Source organism: Mauremys reevesii, linkage group 10 (genome assembly GCF_016161935.1).
Source record: "Mauremys reevesii isolate NIE-2019 linkage group 10, ASM1616193v1, whole genome shotgun sequence".
Taxonomy (NCBI): Eukaryota; Metazoa; Chordata; order Testudines; family Geoemydidae; genus Mauremys; species Mauremys reevesii.
In genome coordinates, this window is record NC_052632.1 from 85103087 (window position 1) to 85131082 (window position 27996).

Below are 27996 nucleotides of genomic sequence, written 5' to 3' on the forward strand. Positions count from 1 at the left end.
CTATGGGATAGCTATGGGATAGCTACCCACAATGCAATGCTCCAGAAATCGACGCTCGCCTCGGTACATGGACGCACACCGCCGAATTAATGTGCTTAGTGTGGCCGCATGCACTAGACTTTATACAATCTGTTTTACACAACCAGTTTATGTAAAATCGGAATAATCCCATACTGTAGATAGATATACAGAACATGAAAAGATGGAAGTAGCCATATCAACTCTAAGAGGCTAAGTAAGATGAGCAATTACCAGCAGGAGAAAAAAAAAACTTTTGTAGTGATAATCAGGATGGCCCATTTCAGACAGTTGACCAGAGGTGTGAGGATACTTAACATGGGGAAATAGATTCAATCTGTGTAATGACTCAGCCACTCCCAGTCTCTATTCAAGCCTAAGTTAATGGTATCTAGTTTGAATATTAATTCAATCTTAGCAGTTTCTCGTTGGAGTCTGTTTTTTAATCTTTTCTGTTGCAAAATTGCCACCTTTAAGTCTGTTACTTAGTGACCAGAGAGGCTGAAGTGTATGCCTACTGGTTCTTGAATGTTATGATTCCTGATCTCAGATTTATGTCCATTTATTCTTTTGCATAGAGACAGTCCGGTTTGGCCAATGTACATGGCAGAGGGGCATTGCTGGCACATGATGACCTACATCACATTGGTAGATGTGCAGGTGAATGAGCCCCTGATGGTATGGCTGATGTGGTTAGGTCCTATGATGGTGTCACTTGAATAGATATGTGGACAGAGTTGGCATTGGGCTTTGTTGCAAGGATAGGTTCCTGGGTTGGTGTTTTTGTTGTGTGGTTGCTGGTGAGTATTTGCTTCAGGTTGGGGGGCTGTCTGTAATAAAGGACTGGTCTGTCTCCCAAGATCTGTGTGAGTGAGGGATCATCTTTCAGGATAGGTTGTAGATCTTTGATGCGCTGGAGAGGTTTTAGTTGGGGGCTGAAGGTGACGGCTAGTGGCATTCTGTTGTTTTCTTTGTTGGGCCTGTCCTGTAGTAGGTGACTTCTGGGTATTCTTCTGGCTCTGTCAATCTGTTTTTTCACATTCTTGTCAACTGTCTGAAACGGGATATCTTGACTGTCACTACTAAAGTTTTTTTTAATTAGCCTCTTAGAGTTGATATGGCTACTTCCACCTTTTAATGTTCTGTATGTATATATATCTCTCCTTACTATATGTTCCATTCTATGCATCTGAAGAAATGGGCTGTAGCTCACGAAAGCTTATGCTCAAATTTGTTAATCTCTAAGGTGCCACAAGTACTCCTGTTTTAGTTTCCTCTCCCTTTATTACAGTGCTTAATAGTTAAACTATAAAAGTAGAACATTATCTATATCTAGATATCCTGTTTGTTTTACATAATGAGAATGTCCTGGTTTGCATTTCTGAAGAGGAAGTTGTGGTGGTTTGTACAACACATTGTAACCCACACAGATGATCTCAGTAGCTAAGACAAAACTATTCTGTCATTGGCATTTTATTCAATGGATGTTTGATTTCCTACAGGCCTATGCTTAGGTAGATTTATTTTGCTTAGGCCAGGGATTCTCAACCTTAGTGTGGAGCACATCTTAATAGCCAACTCTCCTCCCAACTATAATTGCCTAAGATCCCTAAGGCACCTAAAATTAAATCCTTTCAAGAAAAAGTGATATTAGGAAGGTATTTAGTGTATTTTAACTGTAATGCAATATGGCATCTGAAAATCAGGAGAGCTTTCAGCAAGTGAAAATCTCTCAGAAGTGGTTAAGGCATGATCATCTTTGCAGAGATTCAAGAATGCTGAATATAAATTTGTATAGAGCATCAGTTATGGTTTGGATAGCCAAAGTTGTGGTTTCATGCCCCTCTACTTTCATTCTTGAATGGAATTTTATTTCATTCTAGCTTACATTTTTGCTCATTAGGTATGTCATTTCAGTGAAACAACTGTTTACATTAAACAAGTTTTTTTTTAAACATATCAGTACACCATAATGTGTAACATGTTTTTATATTTGTATTTTACTTATAAAATCAGTTATGATCACACTGAGTGGAGCAGTATGTTAATTTAAACTCTTAAGGGGTCTACTTACCGTACAATCCCTTTGTAGCAGAGTTTCCACAGACCTTGGGTTTCTTGTGAAGCAAGTCCTAATTTTTCTTTCATTAGAAACTGAGAAAACAGCAGCCAGAGCTTAAGGCAGTATCCTTTCCCTTTAATGAGAGCAGGATGTAGTACTGGGGGATGTATGTTTTATGACCCAATGGAGAGGACAGTACATGCAGCGTTACTAGTGAAAAGTGCAGGATGTGGTCTGAAGGCATAAAGTATGTCTTTGATGCACTCAGTACTTTATAGTGTCCAAAGGAGTCTTTCCCTGCCCCAAATACCTTTGCCTATGGAATATGTTAAAAATTGACTGTTTAAGGGCAGGGCTTTGGAGCTGTGCTCTGGCTCCGCTCCAGCTCCAGGCAAAAACCTAGAGTTCCGCTGCTCCGGGATCCGTTCCAAAGCCCTGTTAAAAGAGTGATTAAATAGAGCTTTTCAGGCTATCAAACAAGTTCTAGTGTAAAAGAATAATTGCTCTGGTTCAGTATTATAGCACATTAAATCTAGAGTATAACAGCTATGATTGTGTGTAAAGAGCAGTTGAGGAATTCATGTTTATTGCTAGTCTCAAAACACCAACAGTCAACTTTAAGCAGTGTGTTCTCTTCAAAGGCTGAAGCAATCTCTCTCCCATCCTGGTCCCTGCCTTGCAGAGACTACGTATGCACACTTCCCCACTCTCCTATTACATTCCCTAAACATGTTCAAGGCTTTTATTCACCCTACCTTCCTTGTGTCTTCTGGCTCTGCATGACTGTACAGCAAGGTACTTGTTGGGCTCCCACTGCAATCCATCTCCAGCTGGGCACAACTTCAGGGTTTCCTCTGCTTTAGCATTGCCTCCTGGACCATTTTCAAGACAGCTTAACTTACATTTCTAATGCTAGACATAATTCAGTGTGTCATTACCATGTTTCCAAAGTTGTTGATGGTGGACAGTTATAACAAATACTGCTTGTATTCAATAATATCTAGTACCACAATGTTACGATAAGGCCATCGTGGAGAAACTAAATTAAATTAATTCTTTGCATTGGTCTTCACAGCTGAGGATGAGAGGGAGATTTCCAAACCTGAGCCATTCTTTTTAGATCTGAGGAACTGTCCCAGATTGAGGTGTCATTAGAGGAGGTTTGGGAACAAATTGATAAATTAAACAGCAATACGTCACCAGGACCAGATGGTATTTACCCGAGTTCTGAAGGAACTCGGGTGTGAAATTGCAGAACTACTAACTGTAGTCTGTAATCTCTCATTTAAATCAACTTCAGTACCAGATGACTGGAGGATAGCTAACGTCATGCCAATTTTTAAAAAGGGCTCCAGAGGTAATCCTGGCAATTACAGGCCTGTAAGCCTGATTTCAGTAATGGGCAAACTAATAAAGAACAGTATTGTCAGACATATAGATGAACCTAATTTGTTGAGGAAAAGTCAACATGGTTTTAGTAAAGGGAAATTGGTGAGGCACAATCTACTACAATTCTTTGAGGGGGGTCAATAAGCATGTGGACCAAGGGGATCCAGTGGATATAGTGTATTTCGATTTTCAGAAAGCCTTTGACAATATCCCTCACCAAAGGCTCTTATGCAAGGTAAGCTGCCATGGGATAAGAGGGAAGGTGCTCTCATAGATTGGTAACTGGTTAAAAGATAGGAAACAAAGGGTAGGTATAAATGGCCAGTTTTCAGAATGGAGAGAGGTAAATAGTGATGTCCCCCAGGGATCTGTTCTGGGACCAGTCCTATTTAACATTCATACATGATCTGGAAAAAGGGGTAAACAGGTGGCAAAATTTGCAGATACAAAATTACTAAAGATAGTTAAGACCCAGGCAGAATGCGAAGAGCTACAAAAGGATCTCTCAGAACTGGGTCACTGGGCAACAAAATGGCAGATGAAATTTCATGTTGATAAATGCAAAATAATGCACACTGGAAAGCATAATCCTAACTATACATCTAAAACAATGGGGTCTCAATTAGCTATTACTACTCAAGAAAGATCTTGGAGTCATTGTGGATAGTTCTCTGAAAACATCCACTCAATGTGCAGCAGCAGTCAAAAAAAGCAAACAGAATGCTGGGAATAATTAAGAAAGGGATAAATAATAGGACAGAAAATATCATCTTGCCTCTATATAAATCCATGGTACACCCACATCTTGAATACTGTGTGGAGATGTGGTCACCCCATCTCAAAAAAAAATGTATTGGAATTGGAAAAGGTTCAGAAAAGGGCAACAAAAACAATTAGGGGCATGGAACAGCTGCTGTATGAGGAGAGATTAATAAGACTGACTTTACACTTTGGAAAAGAGATGGCTAAGGGGAGATATTAAGTTCTATAAAATCATGACTGGTGTAGAGAAAGTAAATAAGGAAGTGTTATTTACTCATAACACAAGAACTAGGGGTCACCAAATGAAATTAATAGGCAGTAGGTTTAAAACAAATAGAAGGAAGTATTTCTTCACACAATGCACAGTCAACCTGTGGAACTCCTTACCAGAGGATGTTGTGAAGGCCAAGATCATAACAGGGTTCAAAAAAAGAACTAGATAAATTCATGGAGAATAAGTCCATCAATGGTGTCCCTAGTCTCTGTTTGCCAGAAGCTGGAAATGGGCGATGGGATGGATCACTCGATGGTTACCTGTTCTGTTTATTCCCTCTGGGGCACCTGGCACTGTCCATTGTAGGAAGACAGGATACTGGGATAGATTGACCTTTGATCTGACCCAGTAGGGCCATTTTTATGTTCTTATTCCACCTTGTCACAGATTCACAGGGTCTGGTGTATGCCCTAGCCAGTCCCTTGGGAGTGACACCTTTAGCTTGCTGGACCCTAAAGATCTACCAGTTCCACAGGGGCAGGCCCATAGACTTCACAACTTTGAAACTGGACCTCTGGACACCAGCAATCCCCATCTCTCTCTCCGTGGCTCCCTGCAGTGAATTCAGCCAAACCAGATGCCTGCAGGAGGCTTGTTCCTATCCCTTCTGGTGAAATGTTCTCACTATTTGCAATGCCACCAAGCAGCCTTTCCAAAACAAGGTAATTTGTTAGTCACTTCGCAAAAAGAATCTGAAAGTCCTTAGATCAGCATACAGAAGCAGTTTCTGTCTGAACCAGGTCAGAGCCCAATGTCCCTGAGCACTCAAGCTCTTAACCCAGCCACCTGACCCCTTCTACCTTTGTTTGCCAACTCATGGCCTTTACTCTGTGCTTCCCTGAAGAGAAGTGTGTGTGGGAAATCTCCTACCTCTTAGCTATTGGTTGCTAGGCATGAATGTCCCAGCCTCTGGGGCTTCCACTGTCTAATGGGGATCCACTATTCACCTCATCCTTTCCATTTACACTCAGCACACAGCAATGCAAAGCCTAGAGGGAGACTGAGGTGCACACAGGAATCATAGAAATATTACCAAAATTCCCATATTCATCACACAATCCTAATACAAAGTACATAATGTTTTTTCAGCAAGATCTGCGTCAGCTACAAAGTCCTACTGTTTAGAGATGAGAAATCCCTGAAAGCCATCCTGCTTCAAAGAGCAGAGAAGCAATAGCTGTAACCAGTTTTCTTTTATGTTCCTTTGTTCCTCCTTGGGCCACTGATGTTTTGGGGATTCTGTCACTGCATGCCCTGTAACCCCGGATGCCTTAATGCTATGCCACTATGGCTCAAAACCCTGTTACTAGTAGCCAGCATACACGCATAAGGATCTCAACCTGGCTTCCAGCAGCCTAATTACTTCTTGCAAGGTGACCCCAACAGCCTTTTCAGTCCCAAGTCTCCCAAAATCTGTCTCTGCCAAGTGCTTAATTACCAGATACTTGGACTACTCCCCTCTACTCCATCACCCCCAAAGAGTGAAACCAGCTCCCCATGTTATCAATTCACTTTTGGACTTATACTCTACAGTGTGCACAACAGACCTGCTGGGGGTAAAAACTGTAGATGTGCACACCGCTGATGTGCATTAACAGTTCACTAATAAGCTTTAGTTTAGTCCCCTTTCAAAGAGGAATTGTTAATATGCATTAGCAGTATGCACATGGACAGTTAGGATGCAGCAGCCTATTGCAGGGTAGATTCATTCCCCAGCATGTGCAGATAAGCCTTGACATAAAGGCTTCAACTAGAGAGATGCAGGCAGACCCCTGTGCCTCCTTGTTGTCCTGCTGAAGTCAATGGAGTAGGCACAGTGGTCCCCTACAAAAACCCAGTTGCAGGAGTGGAGCCCAAGTCATTTCACTGCTCATGGAAAAAGTCTAGACAACATTTTTTTTTAATTTTCCTTTCAATTATATTCATCGTTTCTTTATACAAATTTTCAAAACTCACTTTTATAAACTCTTTAATCTTTTAGTCTTTTTTTAACTCCCTTCCAAATAACTGGTTTATTGGCTGTTTGTGCAGCAAGCTTTTCACTGTCATCTTCTGTACTGTCATCATCACTGTCACTATCATCCTCTTCACCAGACTCTTCTTCACCTTGTGCCATTCTGAAAATAAGAAGTTTTTTTTCAGAGGTATAAAAGCAAAAGAACTTTCTGAAAGGAGAATGAGAACTGAAAGTAGTTACCCTATGGAGCTGGCTGATCTATTAGGATTTGAAAATTCTTTTCCAGAGTCAACATCAAATGGATCTGAAAAAAAATTACATCTGGTGAGAGTTAAGTTTAAGATTCTTTCTTCATTCAGAAAATGAAGAAAGAGGAAAATGAAAGGGATTCTGCTGACTTAGCCAAGATTTGGCTCTATATGAGGAAATCCAGTGAAGCACCACTGCTCATCTTGACACTTTGAAAACCAGGCCCCTTCCCTTTAAGGCATCTCCAGTTGAGTGCCCAAAAAACTGAAGCACTTAAAATCACTAGTCACTTCTGAAAATTTTGGCCCTAAGCTCCATCTCATTGACCGGTGTATCCATAACCTAAGTGAAAGCAGATATTTTAAGAAAAGCTCACAACGAATTGCCTTTAGTCAAGCTGTGGAATGTCAGTTTTGGCTTTAGAGAAAAATTGATATCTCAATTTAAAGTAAAAACTGACTCCTTTACAGTGCAATAAAGTATACAATTCCCAGGGAGCTTTAAGGTTGATTGTAGTAAGTAGAGGGGAGGCTTAATATAAGCCTCCCTGTAATACAACCTCCTCTGTGTACAGATGTCAGTTGTTTTACAGGTGAGTATACACACACAGCCGCTACAAATCATAAATAGCTCTTGATAAAAGTGTTGGAGAGGGGCTCCTGACAGAAGGGAAGATGACTGAGTGAATGAGTCTGAACTTGGCCTCACCTCACAGTGGGCCAGAAATCCACCCAAGTCTCATCATCAGAAATGAACTAATTCCAGGTGACAACTCCACTTGGAAATCAGTGAGTTTCCAAAAGGTTGAGTCTGAGTAGACCTGGGCCCAGTCTAAGAGTGGGAGAATTGGAGAATTCCATCTCAGAAGCAGTAAAGGCACAAAGCCTGACACCCAAGGCTGTACTCAAAAGGACCAGAAAGGAGACAGAAGTGCAGCTAGCCCTGTAACCGTGACAGAGGCCATCTAGACCTCCTGCCTTTCTGAAGGACCAGAATAAGCATGTTTCTTAGGATCTATTCTGGTGAGTTTAAGGATTCTTTTTCTAAATGTTTCAAGTAACTGGGTTTCCACTTCCCTAGGGAGACTATTCTATTCCATAAACTAATATACTCCAGTGACAAGAAGATGTTTGTTATTCAGCTTAAGTTTTCACTCAATTTCATCCCCTTCTCCAAGACACCAGGGGCTGCCTGCCCTCCCCCACAGAATGTGAATGAGATGCACCTCCCACCTTTGCAGGGAGAAGTTACTGGCAAAGCCAGGACACCATGGTTGCAGGCTTGGGTCATGTGAACTACCAGCACACAGTTAGCCTAGGGAGGGGCATGGGACTTATCCACCCAGAGCAGGGAGGGGAAGGGACAGTGGCTAAGAACTGTGGCCTTCACACACACTTGGGCAGTTTGTGTTGGGATTTTTTTGTGTGCCTCCTGCATTGAAGTGAAGTGCTTTCCCATGAGTGGAGGTGGAGGGGAGAAGACAGAACATGCAGGCTGAAAAACCACTAAAGGAGCCAGGACATGGAAAACTGGCACCAGTTGTGAGACATGGAAACTGGGAAGGAATTGTACTATACTTTTAATACGTTACTTTTGTCTGACTACATCTGTCTGGATTTTTAGATAGCTTTTCAGGCAGGGTCTTTCAATCTTCTATTCTGTCTGTACAGTGCCCACAAAATTGGAGGCCCAGGCTTGGCTGGAACCTTTAGGCACTGCTACCATACAACTAAAATTTTGCAATATGAATCTAGTTTTAATTTGTGCCAATATTTCTCCTCTTTAGGTCTTCTTTAGGTCTTGTGAATGTAACAAGTGAGCTGTTTACCTTCTTCCTTAATTCCCTGAAAACATCCTTTATAAAACTAGTCAGAGCAGCCACTCTGTTGGGTAAATGAATGTCCATATAATGCCTGAGTTTTTCTTCATCTTTAGCAACAGAGCATTTGGAATTGTCAGGAAACCACATAGAAAGGTCACTCAAAGGGAGGCTTTTACCTATATCTTCAGTTTCTCTTTCTTGCGCACTTGCTAAAAATTCCTTTTCAACTTTCAGCACCTCCTCCTGGCAATGGCAGGCCGCATATTTCTCCAAGAGATTTTTATTCAATTCAAGAAACACTTTTCCCCATTTAAACTTTCTCAGAAGAATGGTGGCTAGATCAGAGAATCCTAAAATAGAAAACAAATATGACCAGCTTCTCTTCAAACATGGGACTCGTAACAAAAAAAAAGCTTACAGCTGCCTTGATATCTAAATCAGCATAAGTGCAATGCATAGCATCTGTCACTAAAACAGTGATACGAGACATTTGTCAGCATCCTTGAATGTTTTGGAATCTAGGACTGGAGACAGACTTAACTTGAGGCATCCAAGTGAATCCAGGAGAAATCCACTGTGTTCTAGTTAATCAGTCTCCTGAATGTGGAAATATAAAATCTGATGTTGTACAGTACTGTGTAAACAAAAGGTAGATCTCTGTGCAGCAATCAGCCATAGTCTACTGTTAACCCACTTCCAAGCTCTCAGAGTGGAAAGTGCAGGTCTATGATGGTTTCAAACGTCCTTCTCTAACAGGATTCAGGGAGTGGCGATGGACAACGGTTCCCTGACCACCTTGAGAGGCTGAGACATACCACAGGCTCTATTGACAATACGTGATGACCACCAGCTCTATCGCCTCCCCTCAGAGACTGACAGCAAGGGAGGGCCACACGTGCCTACACTCATTAGTGCCAATTTAAAACTAGGACCTTAATCTTCAAGGTCCACAATGAGTTGGGGCCCACCTGCAGCCAAGACCCCTATTCCAACACAACAAGAGCAGGTTTAAATTTTTCAGAACCAACCAATGAAGGTTTCAATACAGTGGAACCCCATTTATCCAATCTAATTGGGAGCAGCGCCAAATCAGATAATCAAAAATTAGGATAATCTGGAGAATGGGCAAAGAGCTTTAGCTCTGGCTTCAACTGGAGCCTGAGCCCTGCTACTTGGGCCGTCAGCCCTGGTTTGGTTAATACGAAGAGACAGATAATGGAGGCTCAGATAAATGGAGTTCTATTGTAACTTCATTAGGAAACACTGAAGCTTTTCTCAAACCAGCTCTGTTTATGATCCCTTGAAACAAGTCTACTTCCTATAGCTAGGAGTGAAGCCTTCAAGAGTTAAAGAAAAGGTATTCTCACTGATGGTCTGCAGAATGCCCTACTGGAGAAGATAAGACTGAGCCTGAGTAACTGTATTCAGAGCACAATGGAAGTGAAGTAACCAAAGACAAAGCATTACAGGTGTGGATACCAGTAATGGTAAACAAAGCTGTCAAACCTAGAAGTGAAGAACAGAATCCATAATGGACCACTCCAGGACTTGCTGTATTTATTTAGTGCTTGATACTGCAGGGTTGGATGCTCAAGAAATCTTTTAGGTCTGACAGATACAGACCTTGAGCAAAACATGCTCTACATCTGTCCACTGAACAAGATGTTGGACAAAAATCACTTAAAAGAAAACTACAATAATGAACACAGTCCTGATTTTTTCCACATTATAGCCTTACCAACAATACAGAAAGTAGCAGCTAAAGCTTCCACGCAGGACAACTTGCATGGCCGGCCGTAGTTTACAGGATTTGCTGCCACCAAGTAAGGCAACAGTCGGAGATAGCTTCCCCTCATTTTACTAAATGGCGTTTCTTCCAACTTGGCCCACGAGCAATCTATGACTGCAACTCCATTCTGAGCTACAACCTGTCTGAAAAACAAACTTTATTGTAGTTAGGCATCTAATATCTCATTTTAAATGTTTAGTTCTTTGGATTAAGGCTGGTACTGTGTACAGGAACTACCTCCCCAAAAGTGCAAACAAGCAATTTTCCATATGTGTTAACTGATTTGCCAAAACACTTCAAGTATATGGCAAAGCTAGGAACAGAGAGTCCAGCTCTTCTTAGTGATTGTGCTTTCACCACAAAACCATCTTTTCTTTCTGAAATAATGGACCTTTTTCAAGTTCCACAAGCTACCATCACTTCTACAGCATCAAGTCTACCAAGAATAAGTGCTTTAGTTAGCAGGAATTTGATTCATGGAACACACCTTCACAGATAGAGAAACTGATCAAAGAACTAAAAATTAATGGTAACGTAGGTACAAGTGATCATGACAATCACAATGTGCAAGCAGAGAGAGAGAGAGAGCTGGTGCTTTAAAAGGGCCAATTTCACAAAGCTGAAAACAATTGAGCCAAATCAGTTGGGAAGAAGAATTTAATCAGAAAAATGTGAATGATAATTGGGAATTGTTTCAGAACACCTTACCAGATGCCCCAAAAAGCCACAATCAAAGAAAAAAGTTGTGATGTTTTTTAATCTGTAATCTGGTTTTGAGTGAAAATGAAGGCTGCTAGAAAAAAACAAATGGAAGAAAGGGAAAGTTGATTGTGAATATAAGTCAGAAGGTAGGAATTGTAGAAAATTGACCAGTGAAGCAAAGGGACACAAGGAGAAATCTATGGTCAGCAGAGTTCAGGACAATACATTTAAGTACACCTCTACCCCGATATAACACGACCCGATATAACACGAATTTGGATATAAGGCGTTAAAGCGGAATGCCGGGGGGGTGGGGCTGTGCGCTTCGGCAGATCAAAGCAAGTTCGATATAATGCAGTTTCACCTACAATGCGGTAAGATTTTTTGGCTCCCGAGGACAGCATTATATCGGGGTAGAGGTGTATTAAGAACAAAAAAAAAGTCTTACCAATGGTACTGGTCCATTACTAGATTAAAATGGCAGAATTATCAATACTAATGCATAAACGAAGAAGTGTTCAGTAAATATTCTGTATTTTGGAAAAACAGATGTAGTCATAATATTTGACAAGTCTCGGTCCATTCCACTAGTATCTCAGGTAGATATGAAACAGCAGCTATTAAAGTTAGATATTTTTAAATCCGCACCCAGCTGATAAGGAGCTCTCTGGACCATTAATATTGATTTTCAATGCATCTTAGAACACTGGGGAAGTTTTGGAAGACTGGAAGAGTTAATATGGTGCCAATATTTAAAAAGACTAAATAGGATTTCAGTTGGACTTAGATCGCAAGCAATATAATGGAGCAGCTGATATGGGACTTGATTACTAAAGAATTAAGATGTTAACAGACTTAATGCTAATCAACAGGGATTTATGAAAAATAGATCCTGTAATCTCATCAAAAGGATATGAAAATTAGTTTGACAAGTTTGGTTGATAAAGGTAATACTGGTGTTGTACTATACTTAGCATTCTGTAAAGCACTGAACTTGGTAATGCATGACATTTTGATAAAGTCTAAAAAGGTATAAAATTAACATGGTACAGATTAAATTGATTAAAACTGGGTAACTAATAGGTCTCAAGGTAATTGTAAATGGGGAATTGTCATCAAGTGGGTGGGTTTCTATGGGAGTCCACTGGGGATCAATTTTTTGCCCTACACTATGTAATATTATTAATGACCTGGAAGAAAACACAAAATCATTAATGATGAAGTTTATAGATGATACAAAATTTGGGGAATTGTAAATAACGAAGAGGGCAGGTCACTGATTCAGAGCAAGCTGGATTGCATGGTAAGATAGATGCATGCAAACTGTGTTTTTGAGTAAATGTAAACATCTAGAAACATAGACAATGTACCATATATACTTGTTCCTTAGCCCGTTTGTTTATAAGCTGACCCCCCAAAAGGGTTAAGTAAAAATAGCAAAAACTGTATGACCCTTTCATAAGCCAACCCTATATTTCAGGGGTTGGCAAGCTTTGGCTCCTGGTTTGTTAGGGTAAGCCACTAGCGGGCCTGGACGTTTTGTCTACCTGGAGCGTTCACAGACACGGAGCCCCTCAGCTCCCAGTGTCCGCAGTTTGCTGTTCGCGGCCAGTGGGAGCTGTGAATTGTGGCCACAGGGAGCCGAGGGGCTCCATGTCTGTGAACACTCCAGGTAAACAAAATGACAATTACATATTAAATTAAATGATTCCATAGAGTTTAAGATCATCAGATTTTGGTGTAGACCCGTTAATAAGCCAACCCCTGCTCTTTGATACGTCACTTTTTTACCAAAAATATTTGGCTTATGAATGAGTATATACGGTAAGCCATACTTACAGGATGGGGGACTCTATCCACCACCAACCCTAAATCTTTTTCAGAGTCACTGCTTCCTAGGATAATCAGCTGACCATAAGCTCCCACTGCAATGCTGTGGCCAAAAAGACTCATGCAATCCTTAGATACATAAACAGGGGAATCAAGTAGGAGTAGAGATGTTTATTCACCTCTTTATTTGGCACTGATGCAACTGTTGCTGAAATACTGTATGCAGGTCTCATGTCCATAATTCCAGAAGGATGCTGATAAATTGGAAAGGGGTGAGACAGGAGCCACAAGAATGATTAATAGACTCAAGGAGCTTGATATATTTAGCTTAACAAAGAGAAGGTTAAGGGGTGACTTGATCACCTACACAGGGAACAAATATTTAATAATGGACTCTTCAGTCTAGCCAAGAAAGGTATAACAATCCAGCAGATGAAAGCTGAAGCTAATCAAAGTCAGACTGGAAATAAGGCATAAATTTTTAACAGTGAGGGTAATTAACCATTGGAACAGTTTACCAAGGATTGTGGTAGATTCTCCCTCACTGATAGTTTTTAAATCAAGATTTGATGTTCTAAAAGATCTACTCTAGGAATTATTTTGGGGAAGTTCTATGGCCTGTGTTATGCAGGAGGTTAGACTGGATGATCATAATGGTCCCTTCTGATCTTGAAATTTATGCAGAGGTCTGGACTAGATGAGCTCTCAAGGTCCCTTCCAGTTCTATGATTCTATGACTTTCTGAAATTTGAAGCCTGGATTTCATAGCAGTTAAAAAAAAAGCTACCATGAACTGGGCACTTTAGATATGGAAACACTAGTCGTGGGACCTCAGAATGTTAGCCACACTTTACTGCATTTTTTTTTTTAAATATCAAAAGCTGCACATCTCACTCACTATCTGCATCTCTGCATAATCCTTGGGCCTGTTAAAGAAAAAGGAACCTACTTTCCATGCATATTTAACTATATTAACAGAACAGGGAAGGCAAGATACCCCCATGTGTGAACACCATTTTAATTGACAATCAAATAATGAAATGTTTTCCTTAACTCACCTAACAGTACATTTGTTAACATCGGCACAGAATTTACACCAGCACCAGACTCTCTCTCTCTCTGGAAACTCATGATACAGCAAAAAGTAAATAAACATGCAATAGTGGATTTGTACCTAAAAAATAACACTAGGACTGCAATTCACATGGAACCTACTTGTCAGCTGCAGAGACATACTTAGTTGCCATAGGACTGAGGATGAGCCCCTGGAATCTCTGATTGAGACGCAGGTTTCGGAGCAGGCCTTTGCGAGCCAATTTCCTCCCCGTGCATTTCTTGGGATCACAGTGTCCCAGCTCCCACATGGCAAGAGGGCATGGGAATCTCACCTCTGCAGCATCCCCCTCTCCAGCGCCATCCTGCTCAACGCAGGCTGCAAACACACAGAGCAGAGTTCAGCCTTTTCCTCGGAGGCCCAAAGGCTATAGAGGGAGTGGGGCTCGGCAGCAGCTAGATTTGCCAAGAGTCTCCTGTTTTTCCAGGAGTCTCCTGGAATTGGGCTCTATCTCCCAAAGGCTATTGAAGCCAAACCAGGAGATTTTAGGCTGCTAAAAGTCCAGGGGCACAGCAGAGCAAAGGCAAGCTCCCTGCCTGTCCTGGCTCTGCGCCACGCGTGGAAGCTGTCAGTAGGTCCTTGCTGACCCTGGGCAGTCCAAGGAGTCTCCACGCACTGCCCCTGCTCCTAGTGCTGACTTTGCAGCTCCCACTGGCTGGGAACTGTGGCCAATGGGAGCTGCAGGGATGGTGCCTGCAGGTAGGGGCAGGTCGCAGAGACATCTGCCCAGGGACCACAGGGAGTTGCTGGTCGCTTCCGCGAATGGTACAGAGCAAGGGCAGGTAGGGAGCCTGCCTTAACCCCACTGTGACTTGAATCAGGAGCCGCCTGAAGTACCAGAGCCCCCACCCCTCACACATCCCAATCCCCTGCCCCAGTCCTGAGCCCCCTCCAGCACCCAAACTCCCTCCCAGAGCATACACCCCAACCCCCGGCTCAGCATGGAGCCTCCTCCCGCCCTGCAAACCCCTCAGCCTCCCCAGAGCCGGCACCAGCCCCTTGAACCGGTGTGGGGGAGAGGGTGCAAGGGCAGGGGGGTGAGTGAGTGGGGCGGGGCCGCAGGGAAGGGGCAGGGAAAGGGTGTTTGGGTGTGTGTGATTAGCCAGTTGGCAGGGCTCCCCCCCCCGGGCGGGGCTAGGCAGCGGCCTCTACCCGCTGGAGCGGGTGGGCTCCGTGGTCTCCTTCTCCCCATCACAGGGGCGCGCGTGGAGGTCGGCGGCGGCCTCCTCCGCCCCCCGGGTGCGGGGCGGGCGGTTAGTCACGTTTCCAGCCCCTCGCCCCCTGGGGCGAAAACCGCGGGCTCCGGGCACCTGCCAGCGCCGCCTGCGCGTCCGCCGCGAAGGTCTCCAGGGACTTGGGCGCGCGCCGGGCGCGTCCCTCTGGGCGGCGAAACGGCTTTTTCTTGCCCATGGCTGGCGGGGGGCCCGCACCTCGGCCCCCCCTGACGTGACCGGCCTGACCGGAAGGAACTCTGCTGCGAGAGGCGCGTTTCCGCTTCCGGGAGCAATGGCGGCCTGGGCGCTGGTGCTGCTCGCGCTGCTGAACGCGGGGTTCGGTGAGCGCCACAGGGGGGCGGGAACCCACGAACTCGGGTTATATGGAGCGGGAGCGGAACCGGGCCATAGGCGCCCCCTTCTTAACCACTGACCGCGCCCCCACTGCCTCCTCCCCCCACACCTGCCGCTGACCGGTCCCACCGCCCACGCCCCCCCCCTCCCCCGCGCTTCCCCACCACACACAGCGGGCCCCAGTGAGCCCCTCTCCCCCGCACCGACTCTGCCACCCACTGACCGTGCCCTCTCCCCTCTCTTATAGGTCTCTTTACGTCAGCTGGTAAGATGAAAATCGTGGAGGAGCCGAACACCTTTGGGTGCGTGGCCCTGGTACTTCCTTCCCCAGGCTGAATTTCTCTTGTTACTGACAGCAATTTGCTATCCCTTTGGGGCCACTGGGCACATTTACTTATAGCATAGACATGCAGTTTGGCAGCGATAATCGTCATCTTCCTGTCAAACTCCTTGGCCTATGGGTTGCACCCTAAGCAAATTTGTTTTCACTGCAAAAAAAAAAGGGAAAAAAAGAAAAATGTGTTTTTACATCAAGAGAGCTCTTTCAGTGTAAAATCCTAGTGGAAGTGAGGCAAAGGTAGTTTCTACCTTAATGTGGCAAGTTGAAATAACTGCTCTCATATGGGGTTTATCTTGACTAGCTACATCAAGGTTAAAACTACAGTGCCTTGCTGCCACAAGGATTTTACACTAAAGTAATTATCTTGATGTAAAATCACACTCTTTTTTTGCTGTAAGGATCTAACCACAGCCTTGCACTGTGATCAAGTGAGTGCCACACAAAGAACTGCCCGCCTCCTAGTCACAAGCTCAGATCTAGGGCCTGTCACCAGGGGTATTTCAGATGGCACCTGTAAGTGATGCCGTTGCTCAGGCAGCTGGCTTTAAGAATTTAAAACCAAATCTAATCAGAACCACATTTGAATCCAGAATGCTGAGCACTGGGCCTCACTGCATATCAACATGTTGGAGCTTTGGGCCATCTACAATACGTGTTACGCTTTTCTGGACCGTATTGGGCTCAGTGGTTCACATACTTACCAACAATACTACCATGTTGTATTATGTGATCGGGCAAGGGGGAGCATTCCTTGTCGAGGAGAGTATCACTCCAATAGCTGATCACTTGCCTGGAGTCCAGAATCATCTTGCAAACCATCTCAGCAGGAATTTTTCCCATAGTCACGAGTGGTCCCTGAAGACAATGGCCTCTGGGTCATCTTTGCAGCTTGGGGCATTCTGATGATTGACCTGTTTGCTACAAGGGATACAGAAAGTGTCGTCTGTTCAGTTCTCAAGGGGGTCTCTGTCTGGACTCCCAGTCTGACGCTTTCCATCTCAGTTGGCAGTTAGCTCTCCTGTATGCTGCCCCACCACCCAATCCTGATCATCCCACAGATCATCCTCAAGCTGAAGGAGGATTGGGCCAAGCTCATTCTCATTGCCCTGGTGTGCCCAAGGCAGTACTTGTTCTCTGACCTTCTTGTACTGTCATTTCAGCCTCCTGTACCCCTTCCTCTCTCCATCCTGACCTACTTACATGGAATTGTAGTCACACCCTACTTCCCACTCTCACCTCCCTACATCTCACAGTGCAGCTGCTTCATGGCTGAATGAGGAAGGGCAATTTTTGGTGGCTGTTCAACAAGTCCTACTCAATAGTAGAAAACCCTCTACCAGAATGGCATATTTGGCAAACTGGAAGCGATTTTCAGTGCAGTCATTGGCCTGTAGACTTCAGCCGATGCTGGCTTCTGTCCAGGAGAACTTGGAGTACTTGCTGCACCTTCAGTTGTCAGGCCTTATGCTTAGCTCATTGAGAGTGCATCTGGCAGCGATGTCAGCACTTCATCCCCCCATTCAGGGAAGATCAGTCTTCTCCAATGCCATGGTAGCAAGATTATTAAAAGGGCTTCTTCATCCCCATCATCTGGTCCGAGAGACGGTTTCTCTGTGGGACCTTAACATGGTCCTAGTGACTTTGATGAGACCTCCATTTGAGCCCCATCAAATGGCATCTTGTCCATTTCAACTTGTCAGAAGTCTGCGTTCTGGGTAGTGATAATCTACAAGGAGAAAGAACAGGAGTACTTTTGGCACCTTAGAGACTAATAAGGAGAGTCTGTGAGTTCCAGGCTCTGATGTCAGAGCCCCTTTATACACAGTTCTCTAAGAAAAAGGTTACTTTATGACCACACCCCAAATTTTTGTCTAAAGTTTCTCAGTTTAATTTGAACCAGGTGATACATTTACTGGTGTTATTTCCTAAGCCACATTGACCTCTGGAGAAGCAGCAGCTTTTTATCGGGACAGGATTAAACTGTGTCATGCTTGCCTCATCTGCTTGTGTCATATGTAGATCACATGAAAGGGCAACTGGTCTCTTCACAGATGGTCTCTAAATGGATAACATGCTGTATCAAGACTGAATATGAAATAGCTTCGGTTATACCACCTCAGTGGGTGCAAGTTCATTCTACGAGAGATCAAACAATGTCAATAGTGTTCCTCAGTGACATCTCAATATTGGACATTTGCAGGGCTGCTACGTGGTTGTCGATCCATACATTTATGAACCATTATGCCATTACCTATCATCCAGAGTAGATGCAAGTTTTGGTAGGGTGGTCCTGCAATCCTTGTTTAGGTAGACTCTGAGCTGTGCCTCCTGGGGTGCATACTGTTTGTGAGTCACCTAAGTGGAATGCATGGCTGCATCTACTTGAAGAAGAACCACAGTTACAGTAAGTAACCATGGCCCTACCAGGGGTTCATGTGATCATACATGTGGCTCTCGTTGAAGAAAATGAAAACTGTACGTCCTCAGGACCTTTGAAAATCAGACTACTATTATTCAGGTATATAAATATGGATTTAGGATCCAGGTTTGATGGTTTTGGCTGTTGTTTTCAACTGACAGTCCTTTAGATGCTCAGATACTAGGGTGCTGGGGGACATATTAAATACCTAGATAAAAATATTCTAATTTAATCTCACTGCAAATGGAAAACAATCATTTTAAATTAGTCTAAATCATTTTAAATTAGTATTTTTTTCTTTTTTAAAAGATTGAACAACCCGTTCCTACCTCAGACAAACAGGCTCCTTCCAAAGATGGCACCTTCCCCAATCTCAGGTGTGTGCAAATGTCAGTTGTTATATGTGTAGTTAATACCATTTTTGTGATTATAATCTCTAAAAGAATCTGTGTGTGTGAGTATGTAATTTTTTATTGCAGTTGTCTAATAGTAAGATAGACTTTGGCAGAAACACTTGCCACAATATAATATCTACATGATTAGTCCATGTTCTTTAATCCAATCATGAAAATGCTTCTTAGCCTTATGGAAGAATAATGTCTTCTCTGAATTTCACAGATAATTATTGGCATCCCAGATGCTACCAGTTAGTACTTATCACTTATATAGCACCTAACCTAGTCAAAATAATTTTCCTGTGTGAGTCTCTCTGTGCCTCAATTCCCAGTCTCTAAAATGGGGATAACAGTGCTTCCCTACCTCACACGGTGTTTGAAGGATAAATACATTAAAGATTGAGGCACAAAGATACTACGGTAACAAGGGCAAAATATGTACCTTAGTTTAGGTTTCTTGGATGCTGATTGCCTTATGCTCTGTATAATGTTAAATCTGCAACACGTACACATACAATTGTATTATCATGATAACCTTGTTTAAATTTAACCAACCCATTATCCCCTTTGCAAGCCATTTCATTTTATTTTCAGGTCCTGCACATCTCTTTAGGCTTGCTGGCAAGTGTTTCAGTTTTGTGGAATCTACGTGAGTAACTGGTTTAGGTGCCTGACTGTATTTTTAGGATTGGCGGTGATATAGGCCTTCATTTTATTTTTTAAAATCTGACATATTTTGTTTTTTTAGGTATAAATATGAGTTCTGTCCTTTCAATAATGTCACTCAGCATGAGCAGACCTTTCGGTGGAATGCCTACAGTGGGATTTTAGGGTGAGAAAATCCAGACTCTTCTTTTTATTTTAGTTTGTGAGTTGCGTTCTTTGTAGAACTCTTGAAATCAGCACTTTTTAAATTAGCTATAGTTACGTTACCTTGAAAATAAACTAATCTTGGCATTTAGTCCAAACACTGTTCCCTAAACTGTTTTCAGTTACACCAGTGCCACTACCCTGTAGAAGCTGATGAGGTTGTAAGGGTGTAACTGAGGGCACAATTTGTGTGAAAGTGCTGCAAAATGTATCTTGTTAAACCTCTTCTAATAGCAGCATGAGGCACGGGTCACTTGCTGGAGGATTCTCTGCACCTTGAGGTCTTTAAACCATGATTTGAGGACTTCAGTAACTCAGACATAGGTTAGGAGTTTGTTACAGGAGTGGGTGGGTGAGATTCTGTGGCCTGCATTGTGCAGAAAGTCAGACTAGATGATCATAATGGTCCCTTCTGACGTTAAGTCTATGGAAAAAAAAATCATGGACTTTTAGTAAATTAGGCTCCTTGGCCATTTATTTTAATAATTTAATTTCTTATTTGACTATAGCATTTTATTTTTGAGACTTAATTTAAGAATACATAAAACAGATCAATCTGACATCTTTCAACTGTAGGCATCATCTAGTTGCTGCTGTTCTCATTACTTTATAGCTAATGATGAAAATACAATTTTAGTGGCTGTTGCTTTAAACTTAAAAACTGCATGTTAGCTAAGCCATGAGAATCCAGTATTTAGAAATCCTAGTTGGTCTTAACATATGCTGTGAAAGAGGTCTCTAAAGGTAAGTATGCTTTCTAATAATCCTTTTCCAATTTCTGGATCACGTGTAGCATTACATCAACTGCTTGAGATTGCCAGAAATGGGAATTATCCCACATATGGGATCATGTCTCTTAAAACACCAAATAAAAAGTCTTAAGGCAGAACTGACATAACTACAAAATGGAGGCATTATAGTTGAGTGTGAGATTTATTTATTGGACACTCTAAGAGCATAAAAATTAAGTGTAGTCCATATCTTTACAAAGATTTTTCTTTCCACTAAAATAAAATGTTCTCCATCTCACAACCCCTGGAAAACCTGGGAAAGCTGGTAGGACTTTTAATGTGTCCTAAAGGGCAACAAATTTGGGCTAAGTTGGACCAACAGGGCAATAAATTCCAGTTTCTGAAGATATCATACCTCCAGCCTTCTTCCATTTAAACCACCTGTTCTGATGTTGAATGGCTTAGCTAATTGTAGTTCCAGTGGCATAACACAAAAAGACATACAGTTTGAGGCAGTCAGGTCCCAAACCATTACGGGCTTTATAGTTCAAAATTAACATCTTACACTTAACCCAAAAAGAGACTGGAAGCCATTGTCAACTGCACATGACATACATTTCCTGCAAGAAACACAAAATAAGTATACAACCACAATTTACATTAGCCGAAGTTTCCATGGGCACTTTCTCCTTAAATCTCAGTTTTGAGTTGCATATAGCTCTCAAGTGTGGTCTCTTGAAATGAAACTCCTTCTTGGTCTGGGCCTAGAAGTAATTTTAAACATATTTAATAAAAGCCCATTCAGCCTGTATAGTCAGTGCCTAGATCCAGGTAGAGGAGCTAGCATACATTTAATTAAAAACAAAGGCTGATTTAAAAGTGCCTGCCTCTGTAAATATTTCCTATGTGCAGATGGGTAGAAAGTGAGTGAAGAGCTGGTCTTCCCTGCAAGTAGGATAGTCAGAAGGTCTGAGAGGAGGAGGTTACACCCAGAAATATAGTGGGCCTTAAGACCAGACAGTGGCAGAGCCTAGTTTGTAGTCACTCTTGTCAGCATCAGAGAGAATCCTACAAGCTAGCTGAGCTGCAGTGGATTTCTAGACAGCAGTAGGGAGCCCGTGCGGGAGATAGGTCTTTAACCTGTGAAGACCCAGAACCACTGAATAATTAGATTTGTCTGGAAACTGGGAGAGTAACAGAATTGTTGGAGAAAAGTCCTGACCTGAGAAAGTGTTCAGGATGCAGAGACACTGCACTGAACTACTGAACAAGGGTATTTATCCATTTCAGAAATACTTTTAAAGGACCATTTTAGTCCAGGATCAGATTCTTGGGTACAAGGGGCAAAACATCCTATGTTGCAGGGCCATGGGACTCTTGGCCAGAAATCATCAAAATGAACCTGAGCTTGACTACAGGGGGGTTGGACTAGATGACCTCCTGAGGTCTCTTTCAACCCTAATCTATGATTCAGGTCTAAGTTCAAGACCTGTGTTTTCAAAAAGGCCTCTTTCCCACACATCAGAAAGGAGCCTCTTTTTACGAATGCTGTAGTCAGTGCTATCTTTATTTGTTGTTTGTTGCTTAGATACTGTAGGGATAGGTGCTTTAGAAATGTTTGAGGTTTTTTTTTCAGGGGTTAGCAAAGCCTGGTTCTTTCCGCAATCAAGCACTTTTGTTTCAGTTAAGCAAAAATGAAAACTGATGTTCCAAAAGGACAGACGTGTGCTTGTTTCAGTTTCACTTTAAAATGTTTATACATCATGAAAGATAATGGATGGACTAACTTGATGTTTTAAAGAATTTATTGGACTGAGAACCAAAAATGAGGATTTTACATATTTGAGTATGAAAGTTACTGAGTATTTTTAAAGTGTGTGATTTTCTTTCTACTCAAATTAGATCATTCAAAAAATTTAGTATCTAAGTCCCTCTGGTTGTTCTGCAAAATGCCTTCAAACTCCAGGATACAGAGAATCTGTGTCTTGGAGATCGTAGTGCACCCTGAATTGGGTGCCACATCCTAAAAGGCAAGACCTTGCATTATCATGTAACAATAATATTTTACTTTTCTGCATTTGTGACCTCCAGTAGTTTGATAGGCACCTTACAGATCATATATGTTTGGTCCTGCTTTGAGCAGGGGGTTGTACTAGATGACTTCCAGATGTCTCTTCCAACCCTAATCTTCTATGATTCTATGATAAAGTTCCTGCCTCAGAGAGCTTAGTGCAGGGGTCCCCAATGTGGTGCCCGTAGGCGCCATGGCGCCCATGGGGGCATCTAAATGCGCCCGCGTCCTGGCTGGCGGTCGAGCATCTGCCGAAATGCTGCCGAAATTCGGCGGCATTTCAGTGGTGACGCCTCTGGATGACGCTGCTTGCCACCGATAAGCAGAGGCATCGCTGCTGAAATGACACCGAATTTCGGCGGCATTTCGGCGGATACTCGACCACCGCCACGGTCCTTCGTCTGGCAGCCGCCAGACGAAAAAGGTTGTGGACCATTGACTTAGTGTAAATAGACACCATACACATACACACACAAGAAAAGCTACGAAAAGCAAAGTGATTAAAAATTGAAGTAAAGTGTTGGTTTGTTAGCCCCACAATTTTTGTATGGTTCGATTTCCATGTCTTTTTCAGTAAACTAAGGGAAGGGAGTGAATGGGACAGGCTGAGGTTTATGGGTTGCCCTCCTTTTACTGTGTTTTTATATTTTCAAAGAGCTATACAAATGTTATTTGTCAGGGCACGTCTGTGAAGCAGTAAGTATTATCCCCATTTTACAGGTGGGAAACAGAACAACAGAGGTGAAATGACTTTTCTAATGACCGTACAGTGGCTGTTGTAAAGGCAGGCCTGCTCCTCTTCTCTGTCCAGTTGACAAGGAAGTCCATGATCTCTGCATGAAACCATGCAGATGCACAAAGTATGGTTGCAATAATAACAGTGTTATAATACTGATGTATGGGGCTCCAGGAGTTTGCAGTCGCAAAGGGGGTGATCGTGACTATGCAGCAGCATTTAAATGGGGAGGTCATATCCAGCTTAAATGACCTCCCAGAGTGATAGAGTGAACGTAGGTAAACAGACAGCTTGGTCCTGATGTGGTGGGATGCAATGCAGTGTGGGAGAGTAACTGGAGGACTGTCAAGTCAGTGCAAAATACAGATGGAGCCACAAAACCCCTTTTCTGCACTAATTCATTCTGAAATGAACTTTCAAAATGGATAATCCACTTTGCAATAGTTGGCACTTCATTTGAAAGACCAATTGTGTTGTATGGACCCAGGGCATTTTAAGTGTTAAAAAAAAAAAAAAAGTTAGTGTGAAAAAACCTTGGGTAGACAATCCCTAAGGCTATCCTCTGAGTCAGGATTCTGTCCTGGCCCTCAGCCTGGGTTGATTGTGAGACCACAGTGCCGCTCTTGTGACTATCATGAGTTTTATGGTCTAACAGGGAATATTTCATTTTAAATTGGAATAGGTCACTTTCCAGAAATATATTGTCAATAAATGCTTCTCTTCACTGACAAGTTTTGAAGAGTGAGCACGTTTTTGAGTTTGTATTCTTCTTTCACCCAGCTGATGACATACTTTGATTGGGCTTACTCTGTATTCTGAGCAATTGAGAAGATTGGAGTTTGGTAATGCCTCTTTCAGACAAATTACTGATGACAAAATCAAACCCTTTTTCAGTTTTATTTGGTTAAGAAAGTGTGGAAATGGTTTTGAGACATGTCAGAATAACCATAGTGCCCAGAAACTATGGTGTTGGAGACTCTATAAGTAATTAAAGAACTCCACTGTGGTTATGAGGTAATTGATCTGTGATGGGGCAGATCTGGGCCCTAAGAAAAGGAGATATTAAAGGACCTTCAAAAAATTGAAATTGATAAAGTGAATTTTAATACAGTGTTAGAATATTTCTGTTTTTCTTACCAGGTTTTTAACTTTTCCCCCCAAAATTATAAAACAAGTCTTTTGAGCTGTTTTCTTTTTCCAGTATTTGGCATGAATGGGAAGTTTACAACAACACATTTGTTGGCATGTGGATGAGAGAAGGGGATTCATGTGAAACCAAAAACAGAGAAACAAAGGTACAGTAATTAATCATCCTGATGCAGTTAATACAGATGGCATGTTTGTTCCAGTTTAAACTATTAAAGCCATTAATATACCATAGGACTTGAAAACTTAGATGGGGCTTTACAAATTGAGATCTTTTCCTGCCCAAAGAGTTCATGGCTTAGGACATGAAGTAGAAAAATGCAAGATGAGATATGGGACAACAGTTAGGAATGGAGGGTAAAACCAGGATAAAAAGCTGATGATGATGTTTTCACTCGCACCAGTCTGGAGACTTTAACTCTTTCTTTTTGTTCATACAAAATAGGATGTTCTGGTATTACCATTATCACTAGGGACAAATGCTCTGTGACTTCTGCTATGGGCCACTGCTGAATAAGAGGAAGAGAAATAGGAATTACTTGTGGGACTGGAGTTGCCAGCCTCTACTGGATGACACATGTCTAGGGATCCAGGGAGAGAGAACTTGGTAGTTTAGTTAGTTAGTTAGTTAGTTAGTTAGTTAGTTAGTTAGTTGAGAGGAAACCAAGTGGCAGAGAAACTTATATGGGAAAAGTAGAGGACCAAGTCACAAGAAGCATGTGCAGGTGAGAGAGGAGCAGAACAGATGTGGGCAGAAGGGGTGGGTGGTGAAATGAAGAGCAAATAGAGACAGTATAATTAGCTTTTTGTCAAAAAGACAAAACTATTAAAAACAGTTAAAATACATGACTCTTACATGTGAGCAGTTGCTGTTGTTGAAAAGGGATGTTACATGATTGTGAATGGGAAGGAGATGTCCAAAAGACTCTGAAAATATGTGGTCCATACTATGTAAAAATCTGAGAACTCCTGCCTTAGACCTCTCTTCTCCCCTTTTTAAAATAATGTTTGCACTTCTCTAGGTCCTTCCTAGAGGTTAAGGAGCTTTACAAAATTAAGTCTCACATTCCTCTGTGACATAAGACAATAGCTATTGCTATTGGTTTTATGTGGAAGCACTTAGATACTACAGTGATGGGCGGTTATGTAAAACCCTAAGATAGATAGGTTGATCAATGGGAAAGAGGCGGGTAATGAAGTGACTTGGCCAAGATGACAGAAGAATCCTGTTGGAGAGCCAGCAATAGAACCAAGGTTTCTGACTTCCAGTGCACTGTCTTACTGCGACAGAGTGCTGGGAGCCTAGAACTGACCCAGTACTCTGTCACTAAGGTGCTACCTATTCCCCCCTGGAGCGGATTTAATTGGAGGGGGGGTGCTCAGTGGTTTAATTAGGCAGGAAGCTGACAAGCTAGTGAGAGCAAACAACCTGTCAGCTGGGAAGTTAGAGGACAAGAAGTAAGTGCAAGTGGAGTGGCTGGTAAGGGCTAGGGGAGACAGGATCTCAGGATGAGAAGATCTGTCTCTCTTCTTCCCTGGATAGTGGGCTAAGGGGAAAGTTTCAGCTATATATTGCTTCATGAGGCTGCACTGGTGAAGGGGACTCACTGAATAAAAAAATGGTGCTTATAAACTGAGAAGCATTCAGCCTGTTTGTGTTGATTCAAGGGGTGGAGAAGGGAGCCTATTGCGCATGCCATAAGAGCATCCTTTCTTCCTGTAGGCACATTGAAGATATATTTGGCCGTCTAGTATTGCATGATTTCTAATACTAAGAATTCGAATCCTTCTTGGGTTTTGCTTGTAAAAGGTCATGAAACATTAAAGCTGAAAATGTAAAGATCATAATAAGCATCTACAATGTAGGGTAGATCAGTATTCTCTGGAAAAATTAAAGGACATAAGAGCCTGGTGTTTAGTGCTTTTTTACTTTGTACTGCTATTTAGGAGACCTGGATGCAATTTTTCACTGTTCATAGGCTGGTAGTCCTTCAGAGGTGGGAGCATGCATCACTCAGTATTAAATGCACCTGCTGAGTGATGCTGACAGGCTCTGAAGGGCATCTAATTTAGTGTCTCTCTGTTGGAAGTTGTGGTGACTTAGGTGGGGTGAAGGTGGAGGAACCACTTCCCATTGGGAAAGGAACAAGCTTGTTCCATGCTTTAAAATACCGTAATGTGAAAAAGACTTAACTAGTGGCTGTGACCTCTTTCTTCTGCATTGGGTACAATGATGGCAGCACTGAGAGCTGACTACAGGACTTGATGGAATGCAGCTATACTCATGTTCAAATGGGAAGTTAGTGATGTATGTTGGTTCTGTTCAACATGAAACTAGTGACTGTATTGTGTGTTTAAGCTATTTTCTCTCATTCTTCTTTTTCTGCTCTTCAGGTTCTTCTTATTTGTGGAAAAAACAATAAGTTGGCTCATGTGTCTGAGCCGAGTACTTGTGTTTACTCTCTAACGTTTGAGACTCCTCTTGCTTGCCATCCTCATTCTCTTTTAGGTAGGTGGGATAAAAAGGTCTGTGCCATGTGTGAGAGGCAGGTGACATTTCACCTAAGCCTTGAAGTTTAGATTTCTGGTTTGTTAGTTTGTATCATTAAGTCAATGAGAAGTAAATGTAACATTGTCTATTACAAGCATTTCTAAAGTACCCATCACTATAATAATTGGGCACTCTTATCTGAGCTTGCAAAGTCCCTACAATCACCTCAATGGCATTTCTCTGTATGTAATGGGATAACTTTTGAAAACTCCATCCAGTTAGTTCCAAAATTTCAGAGAATGTTCTAGGCATTAATTGTCAGAATCCTATTTGATCTTGGGGAAGAGCAGAGAATCACAAGGGAGGGAGATTGGGGAACAAAAGAGCCCCTGACAGCTCTTTAGCCATAGCCTCTAGCGTCTCTACAATGATCTGTAGATCACACTTTCCAGCACAACAATACCTATGCTCATGTCAGCTTATCCTCCCAATAGTGTAACACATTGACATGCTGAATGACTTCTCTTCTGGACAGAAAATAATGGTGGTAGGGGGAAGGGGAAATGGAGGGGTCTGGGGGGAGCAGAGAGAAGTTCACACAGCTGCTGGAGTGTTAGGGGAAAATTCGGGACCCTCATATGGAGGGAGGGAAGAAAGGAGCACATTGAATCTCTGGTTGGGGGGATGGAGATTGGGGGATCTGATATGGGGGAGAGAGGATTGGGGGTCACAGAGCCCATGCTGGGGGAAGATTGAGGGACCCAAGGAAGGTGGGGAATAAGCGTGCACACAGCCCCTGGCTTGGGGGCCAGAATGAAGGACCTCCAGAGAATTGGAGCAGACGCAGCCCCTAACATGGGGGATTTGGTATGAGGGGCACACAGAACTCCTGGTGGGGGGTTGATTGAAGGACCCTGGTATGAGGAATGGAGTATGGGGGAAAGAGGATAATAGGATGCATGCTGTGCTGCTGGTATGGGGAGAGAGTGAGGGACCTGGTATGAGAGGAGAGGGAAGTGGGGGGCACACAGACCCTTGCAGGGAAGAGATTCGGGAGAATTGCAGGAAATTCCTGGAAAAAGAAGGGGATGGGATGGTGGGCATACAGAGAGCTTGTGGGAGAGGGAATGGAGGAATACAAAGAGCATTGCGATAAGTTCAGCCTACATAATCTACAAACAACACCTTGGTAAATTTATTCGTGTACAAGAGTGTAGTTCTCTCATTCTCACCACTTCCATCCCAGTCTCCAGTTAGATAA

The 27996-nt window shown here is 42.6% G+C and overlaps 2 protein-coding genes across 10 annotated transcripts in view; one reads left to right on the forward strand and one right to left on the reverse strand.

Moving 5' to 3' along the window:
• GNPTG (N-acetylglucosamine-1-phosphate transferase subunit gamma) overlaps window positions 1–27996 on the forward strand; it is a 60956-nt gene that overhangs the window by 26200 nt on the left and 6760 nt on the right. For 2 of the 9 annotated variants that reach the window (XM_039492429.1, XM_039492430.1), the window contains exons 2-7: window positions 15784–15838; window positions 18605–18672; window positions 19285–19339; window positions 19439–19522; window positions 24300–24393; window positions 26639–26753. In XM_039492429.1, the coding sequence (XP_039348363.1) occupies window positions 15807–15838; window positions 18605–18672; window positions 19285–19339; window positions 19439–19522; window positions 24300–24393; window positions 26639–26753 (448 nt within the window). In that variant the 5' untranslated portion in view covers window positions 15784–15806. Of the gene's footprint in view, window positions 1–4980; window positions 5168–15413; window positions 15524–15783; window positions 15839–18604; window positions 18673–19284; window positions 19340–19438; window positions 19523–24299; window positions 24394–26638; window positions 26754–27996 lie in introns of those variants that run through there. The other 7 variants (XM_039492428.1, XM_039492432.1, XM_039492425.1 and 4 more) reach the window with 6 other exon arrangements.
• Window positions 6390–15411, reverse strand: TSR3 (TSR3 ribosome maturation factor). The gene is made up of 6 exons (XM_039492435.1): window positions 15279–15411; window positions 14070–14286; window positions 10272–10465; window positions 8710–8883; window positions 6703–6766; window positions 6390–6622 (listed from the first exon to the last, which is right to left on the reverse strand). The coding sequence occupies exons 1-6, from the start codon at window positions 15376–15378 to the stop codon at window positions 6475–6477; spliced, it is 897 nt and encodes a 298-aa protein (XP_039348369.1). The 5' UTR covers window positions 15379–15411; the 3' UTR covers window positions 6390–6474.